A 15,310-nucleotide genomic window follows, 5' to 3' on the forward strand; every position below is an offset into this window, starting at 1 on the left:
TGAGTGGTTGTTGGCAGGTAGATAAACCTCCTGTGACAGAGAGGTGGAGATGATCTGGCTGTGCTCCTACTGACGCTCAAGTTGTTCCAGCTGACTCCCACTCACTTTCCTCTCTTTCCCAGTAAGTGTTACATATCTTTATTTCCAAGGTTATGCATTTTAGAATTGCATCTTATTTGAGCATTTATGCCATGAGTATTGTCAGGTAATAAATATCCCCTATAAATGAGCTGTAACTGGTGGAGGATACATTTTTCTAAGGTGGCTTTCACACCTACATCTTTTGGTGCGGATTTTACCAAAGTTCAGATCATTTTGTTAGGTGTGAGTCAGACCGTGGTGTGGATCATTTCTGGCGTGAAAACAATTTCAATAAAAATGCTGATATATGCGCAATGTTTTGTCGGTTCACGGTGGGTTGTTTTTAGACAAATTACTCTAGCTTGGTCGGTATTGTAATAGCCTAACCTGTAGTGACTGTGGAGTTATTAACGATATTATTTTTTCCTCTTTATTCTTAAATGCAAAACAGCACACCCGCCGCCTCTGTCAAATTTTTTTTTTTTTACAAAAACAAACATTTATACACTCACCTAATGCATACATATTGTTGACAGAGAAGTTCTTCTGTCTTGTCTATGCTTTTCCTAAGTCATTTGACCCTCCCTTATATCGATTTAAAGCCTTGAAATCTCACTAGCTAGCGGGAAAAACCTACCAGCTGCCCCACAGCGGAAGTACGTAAGTTTTTAAAGTTTAAGTTTTGCGTTTTAAAGTCCAAGGGAATACTACAGGGTCGTTCAATGGCAAGGTGTAGCATTATAATGTGAAAACCATAGCTATTCTAGTTTGATTCTTTTTTTTTGTACGCCCACTAAAATATCTGTCCATTAGGTCAGCCTGATATTAAGTGTGTTATCTGGTTTGCATCTTAAAGGACTACCGCTACATTTTCTGATTATGAATTTTATACAAAGTTAGATTCTGTGTTGTAGTTTTTTTGTTTTGTTTTTTAGACCAGTCTTGGTCTGAAGGCTAAAAGAGCAAAAAGTCATCAGTTTCAATCTCAGTTGAAGTCTTACCAATGTCAGTGTGTGATTCAATTCTGTAGCATAATCTAGCGTTGACCCACACACAGACAGACACACACACACACAAACAGGTTGTGAATATTAGACAGTAGACAGCACACGAAAAAAATCAGAAATCCTGCAAGTGTCTGTTAAAGAGCTGTTAGGCTTGTTTGAGATGAGCAAGTCCTGCGCAGTTTTGACCAGCGACTGCTTGGTCCGTTGCATGATGGTTAGAAAAGTTGTCCGACTCGCTCCGCCGACCACAGCTCCAAGATGATGGGAAACGCCTCGAGCTGAGCGCTCACTGGTTCAACACAGTTGTATCACGCACCCACAGTGAAATGAAGAAACTTCAGTTTTTATATCTGTTCCAAGATGTCACTCCATGAGCAGTCCGTATATTATTTTATTAGAACGGTATGTAATATTTTCCATAAATGCCACCTGTAATGCCTACATTAAAATAAAAATAAGTAACGTGAAGGTCTGGGTCGTTAGAGCAGTGAGTGTGGGTGGCGGTAATGCATCTTCTTCTTCTTCATCAACCGCCGTTAAACAAAACTGAAGAAGAAGAAAAAGAGCAGTGAGTGTGCAGTCGGGAGTGTTCGGCTTGTTGATTCCTCGCCTGATTGCACTCGGCTACTCTCGTCTATTTTCCAGGCGGGCAGGTAGTCATCTCAAACGAGCCTGATTTCTCCGTCTCCCATCGTTGTTTCGTACACAGCCCAGTGATGCATAGTTCGTTTTTTTTTTGCTCTGGATTTGGATCGTTTCAACATGTATAGTATTTTATCACTCATTCTGTGTTCATGCTTTGGAATGGATGCTCTGTTGCACATTAACTTTTTATTTAAACCCAGGTAGGTGTTTTCATTCACTGTTCTGTGTTCTCTGTTCTGTTTCTGTGGTTGATTGTTGATCAGTTAGATCTAGTTAGGCTCTTTTCTCTGTCCTTTGAGACATGCTTGTGATAAATAAACAAACTTGAACTTGAGCTGTGTCTCTGCCTGCAGGTTAAGTGGTTCCTGGACAGCATGGCCTGTGGTTTGCTGAGTCGCCGTGTGGCCTCTTCCCTCAGACCCTGCCTCGGACTGACTGCCACAGGTCAGAGATTGCAGATAATAGTGATTCAACCCAATTATTTCTCCCTCAAATGAATATACTGTATTTTCTCTCTGTGTTTTTAGTTTCTTTTTAACAGAGCACATTTTGTGATCAGCTTTGGTCACAAACACAAACACCACTTCCCCTTGAAAAAAGAATGGAGCCCTTCTCCTAATTGTTTGAAACTCGTTTTTAAGCTTGAATGTAAAGACATTTCGACAGGAAATTAGACAGTCAGGTTTTATATTTTGGTTAACGTTTCGCTTCAGATCAGCAGTTCAGTTTAGCAATGTCTTTATTGTATTTCACATTGACCAATAATTCCTTATTCTCTCTCATACCTGCATAGTTAATAGGAATGGAGTTGCATCTAGGCTACTACAATGCCCACAGCATGTCACTGTGATTTGCTGCCCGGGTTTTATCCAAAGTGGATCGGCCCCCTTTGACTGTGTTGATGAAGTCAGGAAGGGTCACAAGACGAGTTTAGCAGGGAGAGCAAAGGTTTACATAAATGATCAGCACAATCTGTTTTTGTTCCCTGTTTTGTCCGGTTTTGGTGATCTATCTTCACTGTAAATGACAAAACAGGTCAAAGGCATAATTCCAGTTAGAGATGGAGTGGATTTATGCATACTTGCACACCACAACTTACACATTGACTTACACAAACTGACAAATGTATTTTTAGGGGTTCACTACATATTCATTAAACCCTATTGTTATTGCTCAAAATTATTTATTTTTTTTCTCCACTATTTGGCTGAATAACTTGGAATTGCTGAATAATATATTGGTAACTTTTTTTCTAATCTGGCGAACAGATAGTCCTGGTCACTCGCTACTTGGACTCAAATAATGGTACTGATTGGCCCATAGGGGGCGCTATAGTACGCCCTCAAAGTCTAAGGCTCAACCCCGCCACGCTATTAATCATAGAGATGTGAAACTCGGTACAGATATGTCCCACTGAGAATAACTACAGTGTTTGAAATATTCAACAACATTTTGAATGTTTACAGATCTATTCCTACATATTATAAACTGTACATAATACTCCATTTAAAAACTTACCGGTTAGGGGTTTTGATTCCCACAAGGGCAACGCATGCTAACAATGTATGCATTCATGATACTGCAACGCATCTTAGATGAAACTGTTCACCATGTGTTAAGCTACAGATGGTAGGCTATTTAAAATAAGAATCTTTAGATAGGTGCTTTAGATAAAAGTGTGTGTGTTTCTCAGCAGGATATCGTCAGGTCAGCCAGACTGCAGCCAACATTGTTGAGGAAGCTGAGTTTGATGGTCCTTGCATGAAGACAGAGGTTCCAGGCCCCATATCCAGGGTAAGGCAAGGTGGACACATTTCACCTCCAAAGGTACTTGTGTACTTGTACAATCTTGCAGCTCTTCCAAGGTGCATGAACCAAAAAAACAGAAGTAACAAAACAATCAGCCACTCTTGGACTTTTCATTCCTTACAATAGTTATACTTGCACATCGTGATGGCTCAAGTGCAAGAGGACGTCACATACAGTGTGAAGGGACAGTGCAAGAGTTAATAAACACAGCAGACTATATATGTATCATTCAACTATTGAACCATTAACCAGTTATGCGATACAAACTGATGATGTCTAGTAAAGAAGTATCTTGCCCCTTTGAGAAAAGTAAACTTTGCACCGTTGAATAAAAACAGATCAATTTGGTCACTACTGTAACTAAACCCATAACACTGTTACAGCTTCAGCCACCTGTTCACTGTAGTGAATGTTTGTCTATTACTGAGAGTATTAACAATGACCTCGCCAAAGCTTTCTGTGAAGCCAATCATTGACACGTACGAAGAACACTGTCATCACTGAGGACAGGGCCAAGCAGAGCATTAACCAGTCAGAGGCAACTCTGTATGTCAAGCTGCTTGGATGCACCGGTGTCACCAAGACAAACTCTGGTACGTTTGTTCTACCTGCCGAATGAAGTGACTTATTCTTTCTTTTACAGAGTCTGTCAAAGCAGCTGGAAAAGGTCCAGGTGAGAATCTGCATCTGTCACCGTCTTACAAAATAACTTCATTCACTTTGTCTTTGGTGCATTGTGGTAAGGAGGATAGAAAGAAAGAAAGGACAGAATAGGAATGAAGACACATCACACATATCAGGACAGACCAGCAGAATAGTAGCTGCACTCTGAGGATGTATGCACAGGATTAGCCCCAAGGAGAAGCAACACGGCGCTGAGACTAGACGTGAGCATGTGCATATTTACAACCTCCAACTAGATGGAACTCAGTAGAGCGCATACCTCCACCAACACTAAGCAATTGTCAAGATATGCCAGTTCCACATGTCGGAAGTTAATAATTTCTTCCATGCCCCATTACCCACTTGTTTCACATTAGTCAATTTTGGAAAAATTAACAGGGCGGTTATGTCTAAACTGGAAATGAACTCTCCAGTGCCCTGATGTTTTTTGATTGGGACAATAATGGAGGGTTTGCCTCTTCTTCTGTCTGCTGATTGGCCACAAAATCTGATGGTGTTATGTGAATCCGTTTGTACTTTAAATACCTTTTTGTGAGAAGCCACGCCCCCCTTTGGACAATTGGTATGACAAGTTAATCAGTTCCTCCTTGGCCCATGACCAAGCTTTCCACAAAGTTTTGTGCAAACCCATTGATAACTTTTTGAGATATCCTGCTAAGACAAACAAACAAACAGACAAACAGAAAAACAACATAAACCCTTTCCAACTCCGTTAGTGTAGGTAATATTGGAGAACCCCCTGAGCACCTGAAAAGCACTAGCACACTTTAAATATTGGATATCGGCCAGTCAGCATGGACCAAGATGCGTGTGGAATGTTTCTAGCTAGGTGTACTTAATAAAGTGGCCACTGAGTGTATGTTTTAATGTAATTTAATACATTGATGCATCAAGACTTAATCGATATAACAACGTGGCGATCAATAATCGATATAGTGATATTTTAGGACATTCCTACTACAAACGAATACATCAAAATAGCACAAGTATAATTTTGAAGACATGGAAGTTGAAGTTTTACATTTGTGTCTTAAAACCTTTGCATTATGCGCCATTTATGATTTATTAAATATCATTCAATCGAATGAACGATAACATTAGTTGTCTCTCTCTTGATTTTTTATTTTGTTCACAGAATGTGATCCAGGTGAATTTCTTCTGTGACTATGAGGAGAGCAGAGGAAACTACCTGGTGGACGTAGATGGGAACCGCATGCTGGATGTCTATACTCAGATCGCCTCCATCCCCATAGGTATCTATCTATCTATCTATCTATCTATCTATCTATCTAGCTATCTATCTATCTGCAAGATATAAACTTCATGGCTGAATTCTTTTGTTTTCAGGATACAACCACCCAGCACTTACCAAAGTCATGGCAGACCCAAGCAATCTGGTAAACAGACTTATTGTTAATGTATTGTTAATTATTGTTAATGCAGACTTGCCATGGCTGTAATGTGATGTTTGGTTTGGCCACAGGGTACGTTTGTGAACAGACCAGCTCTCGGGATGCTTCCACCCGGCAAATTTCCTGAGAAGTTGTTTGACGGCTTAATGTCAGTAAGTTTGATGTAACCATACCTTCTAAATGCCTAAAATGGGACTCACGGTCATCATGGGCACAACGGTGATGCAACTAGGTAGGGTTATCACTATAGTGGGGTTATTCCTAAATGGGACAACAGTTTTCATTGGACACTAACCACTTTAACAGAGTAGGAAAAACTCTGAGTAGTAGTAGTAGTAGGACCCACATCCTTTCAGTTTGGTCAGTGCAATTCCCTATGTCTATAAATTATTAATTCCCACTACACTACCAAAATGAAATGGCCAAATAAATGCTTACAACTCATTTGTCCATGTCTTCTACTGTCCTCCAGGTGGCGCCCAAGGGATTCAGCCGAGTGCAAACCATGGCCTGCGGCTCCTGCGCCAATGAGAATGCGTATAAATCCATCTTCATCTGGTACAGAGTAAGTGATGGATAAAGCAGACAGTTACTTCTAGACACTCTTTGTTATCACATGGAGGCGTTGCCTTGTCAGATATGTAGCGTTTCCCTGTAGAACACAACAGATCAGTACTTCTGGATATCAGATGTAAATACATGTAGGTGAGACACGAAAGAAACCTGCTTTTAGATATTGGTTGTTATTTCATGATGGTGAACAACCATCAAATTTATAATATTTTCCCTATAGAACAAAGTAGAAAGCTAAAGAAAAAAAAAGAATGGATAAATTAAAGCTGCAAAAGGTTGGTTATGTGGCTAAAAAAATCCAGGTCCACGCACTTGCAAACCTACATGATAGGTTTGCAAGTAAAAACTATGAAATGTCTGGCTTGAAATAGAAATCTACTTCTAGACAGTATTTGTTATTACATGGTGTAATGTTAGTTCATGTGATGTTTTCCCTACAGAACAAGCAGAGAGGAACCAGTCAGCCAACCCCAGAGGAGGAGAGAACCAGTGTGATCAATCAGGTAGGTGAAGGCTCACGACCCAAGGCACTAACAATGTAGGGTTAGGGGTTCGATTCCCACTAGTGGAACAGGATATAATGGATGAATGAATTCTTTATTTTTGTGTCATGCCACACTGGTGGCCCTTCCTCCATGGGATTACGTGACACTGTTATGAATTAACACTGAAACTTCCAGTTACACTCCACAAAAATAAAATAAAAATGGACCAAAAATACAGTCAAACATGCCAACCCTCCACATTCATACTCACACATACATATATACACATATAATGTATGTATATATAAACATACACATATCTACATGTAGTCAAACATGTATACACAAAATATTTATATCTACTACAGTACTGTGCAAAAGTCTTAAGAAACTTTTCATTTCATTATTTTTGAAAGCATCTTCGCTTTATGGATTTTTTTTTACATGTGCCTAAGGCCCTGACACACCAAACCGACGTCAAAGAACCAGCGGCGACGAAGACCGACTGTTGCGTCGCCTCACGTCGCCTGCGTCTGGTCCAAAATGTTGCACTTGAACACACCGCAAAGACTACAGCCGACGGCCGACTAGCACGTACGTTCTGCGCCTGCGTGAGGAGAAATAACTCTCCATACCAGCAGGTGGTGGTAGTCTGTATTCGTCATTCAAAAAGGGAAACTGGAAGACCTAGGACTGCAGATATACAAACCGTAAACAAAGCAGCGTTTGCTTACCATTTTCACACCACTCTCGCTCATCACAGACGGTTTCGCTACTTCTAATCGAGAATATGTCTAATATGTCTAATGGAGAAGAGCCTTCTGTGTGTGCCGTCTTGACTTCATTGTTTGCTTTTGCTTTCGTCACTTCCGCTTCTCTTCTCGTGCCAATCAGAGTGATCTCTCTCACCGACGGCTCCGCCGCCGATTCAACATGCTCAATCGGCCGAAAAGACGCCGACAGGGTCCGACTAGTGCCGACGGTGCGGGACACACCGCAAAAACTAGGGACACCGACGCTTACCGACGGCCCGACATTGTGTCAGGGCCTTTAAGACGTTTGCACAGTACTGTATACATTCATCAAATTATATATAGTCATACAAAAGACAACAGCAAACAGCAAACATTACTCCTTTTGTAAACACAATACGCGTTTCCTCATTTCCTAGACTGCCTCCAGATATTTAATGTTCAAACAACCAGCTAAAAGGTCCCATATCATGTAAAACAGGATTTCCCTTGCCTCTTTGATTATAAAGGAGTTGGATGTGCTATCTAAACATGGTGAAAGTATCAAAACACACGGTCGCCAACTAAATCCACACAATCCATATTAGAAAAGCGAGCCTCTAAACGAGCCGTTTGGACTTCTGTAACTTTGTGGCGTCACAAAGGTTCGCTCATTATCATTTTTGTAAGAAATAATAGTTTAACAAAGTTTTTTTTTCAAAGCGCTTGAGCGGTTGTCATTGTTTATTACCGGAGAGTTTTCCCTGCCTCTCGCTGTCTGCAGCTGCCGGGCCGCAGTGTCTCACGTTCCACTCTTGAAACGGTTAGCCAATCAGAACAGACGCTTAAAGACACAGCAACAGAAACGGCCTGTTCTTGGTAAGGCTCAGAGAGATGCTGGAAAATGAACGTGTAAAAATGGATTGAGAGTGTTTTTGGTACATGACACCACACAAACTGCTTTGAATGGACCTCAAGACATAGAATAAAACACTGGAAAGTGTAGAATATGGGACCTTTAAAATTTCAAAGACCTCCTATATATAAATGATGTACCTTTCTATTCACCTTGCTAAACAAAATATTCTAAGGACAAAACCATCCACCAAATGTCTTATTTACATGTTACAATGCCCGCATATTAGGAAATTTCTCTATTGGCTTTCCCCAGGCGCTGTGAATCTTCCTGCACACACACAGATCCAGTTTTACTCATACACTTTTCCAATGAAGATCTACATTTAAAGGAACATTGCTGTCTGGAAGCATATATTGCATTGCATATAGGAAACGTCACTCTTTTGTGTTGTATTCTCTCTCGAGGTCCCCGGATGTCCCGACCTGACTCTGCTGTCCTTCATGGGAGGCTTTCATGGAAGAACTTTGGGTACGACACACAACCCAACGTGGGCTTATTCACGATCGCTACTCAACATATTCATAAAACTTATGTGAGGCAGAACGCTGTGCTGGCACGCCGTTATGTTGTGATGGGATTGTATGAAGTTAGCCTTAGACGACACACACACGTTCAGACCTCATATCTTAAAATTGTGTTTATTCTCTCTTGTTTTTATCTGTATTTATCTCCCTTGTTGTCCTTTTAAAGTGCTTTGTGACTATATTAAACCCATGTGCCTAGGAATCAATACATTATGAGGACTAAAAACTAAGGTTCAGCCGATATGGGTTTTTGAAAAATTGATTGAAGCTGCCGATATCTGAAATTTTGTGCTGGTATTCTATTCTACATGTAAATTTCACCATTTTCATGCCAAAAAAAATCCCAAAAATTACAAGTATTCAGTGTTTCCTCCAAAGTATTACTCATCAGGGTGGAAAAGTTCTCTGAAGCAGCATTTAGACCATCATGGGAAACTCTCAATTGAAACCCAGACTAATAAATACAGACTGTCACTCCTGAAGCTGGTTAAATACAAATCCTCACTTCCATCATATCGTCAGTGGGCAACATTAACATATTTATTTAAACCGATATATGTTGTTCTAACCCCCTCTAAAAATACAACTGTTTGTTTCACATAATCATAATAATCATGTATAACCTGTTTTGCAGGTTGCTTGGCCACCACCCACACCAAGGCCATCCAGAAGCTGGATGTGCCGTCATTTGACTGGCCCATCGCTCCCTACCCCAAACTGAAATACCCGCTGGACCAGTTTGAGAGGGAGAACGCACAGGAGGAAGCCCGCTGTCTGGAGGAGGTCAGGGGCTTTCACATCGTTTCCCCTCGTTTATCTTCACATCCTCCTCTGATGAACTGCTTGTTCCCATCGACCATCTATACATTTATTATTCAGCTCATTTTCACACCTCCCCTCCTATCTGATTCTTTTATAAAGTTCTGGAGTTTATTCTCTTCGGCATCATCCATCTCCATCCTCTTCCACCCTTTTACCTTTCCATCTGTCTCTCATACAGTATTTCAGTATTTCATTTCAGCCCCCTCTCTCCTGTCTAGGCTTGAGAAATAGAAACCTGCACAATACCATTTTTTGAGATTCTATATTGATTTCACTGCATCTAAATGTATCAAAAAGGTTTAAAATACTGGCTTGTTAAAATGGGATCTCATGGTTTCTAGATGTAAACATCATTTTACTGTGTATAGTGTGGTTCTATTTAGAAAATGAATAAATGGCAGAAAATAATTTACTCTATTGAATAATGAAATGAGCTTTCACACAAAGTTATAGTGTCTGAACCAGTAACGGTAAGGGAGAATGTTTGCAGCCCAACTCGGCTGCTAAGTCCTGGGATTCATTCTCTCCTCTATCATCCATCATCTCTCATCCGTCTGAATTCCCTCCTCTCTGTTTTAGGTTGAGGATCTGATAGAGAAGTGGGGGAAGAAGGGCAGGCCGGTGGCAGGGATTGTAATTGAGCCGATCCAGGCGGAGGGCGGAGATAACCACGCCTCCTTCGACTTCTTCAGGAAGCTGAGGGGCATCGCCAAGAAGGTACAGGATGGATCCGAATGACTTTAGATACTATATCTGTGAAGTTTGTCAGTGTCTGTAAGATATCTCAAGATATTGAGGATCCAGTGAATAAGTGTTTTCTGTTTCCAACAAGAACTTAAAGTAATAATCCACAAACGTTTTCATATATAAATATAAATGTCCCTTTTGCTCTTCGCTATCGTCGATTGATACCATACAATAGTGTTTCAAACTATAGCCAGTTCATGAAAGCTTTTACATTTGCTGTTCTAAACACCTATGAAGTCCCTCTTTCCCAGGAAAAATCCTCTGCTGCACAGGGAGTGATGTGTTTTATGTATACAGAAGCAACAACAGTTTTTTTTTTATATAGCTAAATATAAGAAAGTAGAAGAAATATAAAAAAGTGTCTATTATTACAGTATGTTGGACCAGTGCCTACACTGAGGGCAAACACCAAAGCAATGACAACTAATGACCAAAGGTGTCGCCAAAATCAAGTACAACATCTTGCGGATTATCACTTCACCTATCCTTTAAAAAGTACCATAATGTGATTCTATTTTTTTTTCAAATAGTGGACATCTCATAGAACAAACTTTTCAAATAGACTTATCCCTTAAGAACAAACTAAAAGGCCAATAATTGCTGAGTCAAAATTGGAATTAGTGCAGTGAGTGCTTTATAGAGCAGTATATAGTGTTACAGTATATAGTGTTACTATATACTGTATAACTATATAGTATAACTATTCTATGCATGGTTTCACTGTTCACATTTTCCCTGTTTTGGGCAGCATGGCTCTGCATTCCTAGTGGACGAGGTGCAGACAGGGGGCGGGTCTACAGGGAAGTTCTGGGCTCATCAGCACTGGGGATTGGACGATCCAGCTGACATGGTCTCCTTCAGTAAGAAGATGCTGACGGGAGGCTACTTCTACAAAGACGACTTCCAGGCAGACAAGGTAGAACGCTCATCCGTCGTGCAACATCAGAAACAGACAAATTTACAATTAAATAGTCCCCCTCTGTAGCATCATAGCAAAACATGCAAATCAATCAAGTTTGATGACTTTTCATTATACCACGGAGGTGATGATGCTGCTGCTCATGATTTTGGTTCAAACTCAAAATAAAAGTTACATTTGTATAATAACAATAGGCCTTTACAAATTCCACAAAACTCAAATTAAATGGCACTAAACTATAACCAAAGAAAATAAAAACAATATGGTTAAGAACTGTGTCTGATTGGAATTTTCCGCTGTCCCCTGACACACCTGATTGTGTCAAATTAATTGTTTGGGAGTCGTACGCCAGGTGCATTAAAAACAAAAACACAAGCTGGCACTATAATTACAATGTCTATTAATAGAAAACAAAACAACAGGAAAACTGCCTCTAACAACTACTCCTTTTCCCCAGCTACTGTATGCCCCTGTATAACATGGTTTCTTCCGGCATGTTCTTCTCCTTAGCCCTTCAGGATCTTCAACACGTGGCTCGGGGACCACACCAAGAACATGTTCCTGACGGAGGTGATCAAGGTGATCAGGACCGAGAACCTTCTGGAAGAGGTGAAGAAGTCTGGCAAGGTGATGCTGCAGGGTCTCTACGACCTCCAGGTGAGACATTTTCTGGTCTGCAGTTCTCTAATGCAAAGCCGTGAGTGGCGTTGTCTAACACGGATAGACTGATTTAACTAAAATAGTGTTTTTTCGATTGTATAAGTACAGTTTTGAGCTTGAGTACAGCAACATCAGGGACTGAAGCAACACAATCTTCTCTTATGCTCTTATTCAAGGCGAAGTACCCGCACCTCCTCAGCAGAGCCAGAGGGATCGGGACTTTCTGTGCTGTCGATGTGAGGGATGAAGCCACTCGCAACGACCTCATCCTTAAGGCCCGGAACAAGGGTAAGGCATTTAACATGATCTTTTTTTTTTTTTTTTTCATTTAACCAGGTAAGTCCTATTGAGATTAAAAGTCTTTTTTTTTCCAAGGGAGACCTGTCCTAGACTGCAGCAGTACAGGAAGTTACAGACAGGACAGCACATAACAACAACAAAAAAAGATAAAATAGAACAGTATAGCATAAAATACAATAAAGTAGCAAACAGAGAAGAGAGAAAACGAGAAAGAGGGAAGGCAAGACGGGGGTGGTGGAGTGCAATTAAAAAGCATGGGCAATATTTTACTAAAAGCATTGACAATTAGCAATAAATCTACCAATAATCTTCCCTAGATCTGACAATTTCTTAAAACCTTTCTTCCTAAGCTTTGGGGACAGAGCAACAATATTAACATACGATATACAGTATATACAGTTAACTAGGTGTTAGTATGCCAATGCTGTTTGTCGTCCTCTCAGGTGTGGTTCTGGGAGGCTGTGGAAATCAGTCCATCAGATTTCGTCCTGCTCTGGTGTTCAAAGAGCGACACGCACACCTCTTCCTGGACATCTTCAACGATGCCATCGCTGAGCTCAAATAGAGAGAGCCGGTCCACAGGTTCCACATTAATGCTGAGCTTCACCGGATGAAGCACCTGCTTATGTGAAGCTGTGCACAACTGCCTGTTTTGTCTGTATTGTTTGCATTTGATCAGTCGTCAAACATGTCAATAAAGTGGTGTTAGGGCTGAAAAAGACAACATGGAATCTACATCATGTAATATTTATTTTGCTGCTTGTTTCCAACAAGTAACCTAATGGACAAGAATGGTTGTGTTCATATTCAGTATAAGGTCAAATAATGTAAAAAAGAAAAAGTACAGTTTTAAATAAAACCACAAAGTATTTTGATTTTTGTTGTCTGCACAAGATGACAGGGGATTTTAACTTTTTTCCACGCATTAAGTCACTACCACAACAAAGTAATCTGAGTACTCCAACACATTACCCCCAACACGGATTACTGAGCATGTTGTTGTGCTCTGAAGGCCAGAGTCCTGATGAGGCCTGCAAAGGTTCATCCTTGCATTTCAATAACAAACTTGATTTACCAAACACTCATTAGCCAATCATTCACACCGGACACAGTCAGACTGCCAATAGCTAGAAATTGTAGATCACTGCATAATCTTTAACTCTGACACTGTTACGCTGTCATGGAGAACAGATCCCTCTATTTCTATAAGGGTATTCAGATCATAATATTCTGTAGTAATATGATTACAGTATTACAGTATCCATAAATTAAAATTAATATAATTTGATACACTTTTAACAAATCATACATCACTCTAGGGCCCCAAACACTTTCTCAAAGCCCTGTCTGTCCACCACACGTCCAAACCGTGTGGAAAAATACAACGTCTCGGGACTGCTGTATCTCCTCAGCTTCAGTATCGGCTCGCCCGCAGAGTCCCCCGCGTCCCCGAGGGTCATAACGTCCGACACGGGCAGGTACGCATCGTGCCGCCTGCCCCAGAAGGTGAGGTGGGACACTTTGAGCGTGGTGTGGGACGGGTCCAGGTACATCATCCCCACCACCCTCCTCAGGAAGTGACTGGCGGCGTACAGCATGACGCCGGCGAACAGCGCTATCCCCGATGTGTAGCTGACCAGGAAGTAGGAGACGGCTCCCTGGAGGTAGAGGGTGTAGACGGGGGGCAGGATGAGCAAGGTGAGTCCGGTCTGAAGCAGTTTGAGCCTGGATACGGCTCTGAGCAGCTTGATGTGCGGCAGGGTGTAGATCATGCTGTACTTCTGTGTGGACAAGTCGGAGTACCTGACCAGGGAAGTGACTTGAGGTGTAGCGAGTCTATGGAAGATGGGTTGGATGGGTGCGTGAGGCCGGGCGCCGCAAGGTAGCCGACTTGCCAGTACCCATGATCCTCTGGTGCAGGACAGCACCTGGGAGGTTAACCTGGGAAGGAGTATTGACCTAAACTGGGGGAAATAAAAAAGCAGATGAGTTGATAGTAGCATTAAAGTACATAGACATTTATATTAAACTAGGATAATTCAATATTATCGTTTATCATGTTTCAGTGGAATCATATTGTGATGATGATGATGGTGATTTTGGGATATCATGACACACAATTCTGCTGTCTGAATTAATGATAAGAAAATTGTATTTAAAAATTCTTGACAAAATGAGTTATGAAACGTTTTAAGGAATATTAAAAATGTCAGTAATGTTTGACATCACACCTAACATTACCATTCGGTTCAATGGGACGAACATTAATTTGATTATTTAATTAACATGAGATTTTGCATTGCCCAGCCCTTTATATAGCTGCAGCTGCTCTTGCCATGATGTGGCTGTGTAAGAATATTCAATTCTACTTTATTGTCCCCAAGGGGAAATTCTCCTTGGTGCATAAAAGCATGTAGACATAAATACATAAAAGTAGATGAAACATAACAACAGCCAGAAGAGTTTTAAATTAAGAACATTATAATCCATAGAATAACAATAAAGTAAACATCTCTACATTAGACTCCTGACTATAAAAATACATTAACCAAAGTTATACAGAAACTGAGCTAACCTACTGCCCAGGCAAAGCAGTTATTGATTTATGTTCCTAGTACACCTTTCACATCATTTTCAGACCTCTTGCCAATCAATGAAAGCAATACTGAGACAGATTACAGGAGAGGAAGCTCACCATGACGGCCGACAGGATAACTAGAAGGATGAAAACATAAATATAAAGAGTCAGGCCAAAGACTCTAGTTTAAATGGTAGCCATATTGCTAGGTCACACATTTACACTTTGACCCGGATGTGTTTTATGAAGACATTCGATTGTTGTTGTTTTTCTTTCTTTACTTGTGTGCCCCCTTGTGGGAGTGTTTAATATTAGAACTGTAGATACATTTTATTGAGATTTATTTAAAAAAATTCTCACGGGACTGAAAACGTTATGAATGCTTTATTCAGTTTGCGTAATGCGGAAACGGTA

At 40.7% G+C, this 15,310-nt stretch overlaps 2 protein-coding genes across 2 annotated transcripts; one reads left to right on the forward strand and one right to left on the reverse strand.

Moving 5' to 3' along the window:
* The first annotated feature begins 1,889 nt into the window (after positions 1-1,889).
* On the forward strand, positions 1,890-13,012 carry LOC139909237 (4-aminobutyrate aminotransferase, mitochondrial-like). Its single transcript, XM_071896240.2, has 16 exons — positions 1,890-1,933; positions 2,087-2,177; positions 3,430-3,527; positions 4,186-4,215; positions 5,362-5,479; positions 5,574-5,623; positions 5,710-5,790; positions 6,111-6,203; positions 6,652-6,714; positions 8,751-8,814; positions 9,505-9,653; positions 10,272-10,409; positions 11,188-11,355; positions 11,869-12,015; positions 12,195-12,306; positions 12,762-13,012. Exons 2-16 carry the CDS (start codon positions 2,108-2,110, stop codon positions 12,881-12,883), a joined length of 1,503 nt encoding a protein of 500 aa, XP_071752341.1. The 5' UTR covers positions 1,890-1,933; positions 2,087-2,107; the 3' UTR covers positions 12,884-13,012.
* A 37-nt stretch (positions 13,013-13,049) lies between these two features.
* On the reverse strand, positions 13,050-15,103 carry tmem186 (transmembrane protein 186). Its single transcript, XM_071896243.2, has 2 exons — positions 15,014-15,103; positions 13,050-14,282 (listed from the first exon to the last, which is right to left on the reverse strand). The coding sequence occupies exons 1-2, from the start codon at positions 15,014-15,016 to the stop codon at positions 13,629-13,631; spliced, it is 657 nt and encodes a 218-aa protein (XP_071752344.1). The 5' UTR covers positions 15,017-15,103; the 3' UTR covers positions 13,050-13,628.
* Between the last annotated feature and the right edge of the window lie 207 nt (positions 15,104-15,310).

This window comes from Centroberyx gerrardi, chromosome 3 (assembly GCF_048128805.1).
Source record: "Centroberyx gerrardi isolate f3 chromosome 3, fCenGer3.hap1.cur.20231027, whole genome shotgun sequence".
Classification (NCBI taxonomy): Eukaryota; Metazoa; Chordata; class Actinopteri; order Beryciformes; family Berycidae; genus Centroberyx; species Centroberyx gerrardi.

Bases quoted from the DNA above. Each gene is read 5' to 3' on its own strand.
- LOC139909237 (XM_071896240.2), top strand. From the start codon at position 2,108: ATGGCCTGTGGTTTGCTGAGTCGCCGTGTGGCCTCTTCCCTCAGACCC. The intron at 2,178-3,429 runs GTCAGAGATTGC...GTTTCTCAGCAG, and splicing joins CCTCGGACTGACTGCCACAG to GATATCGTCAGGTCAGCCAG. The intron at 8,815-9,504 runs GTACGACACACA...CCTGTTTTGCAG, and splicing joins CTTTCATGGAAGAACTTTGG to GTTGCTTGGCCACCACCCAC.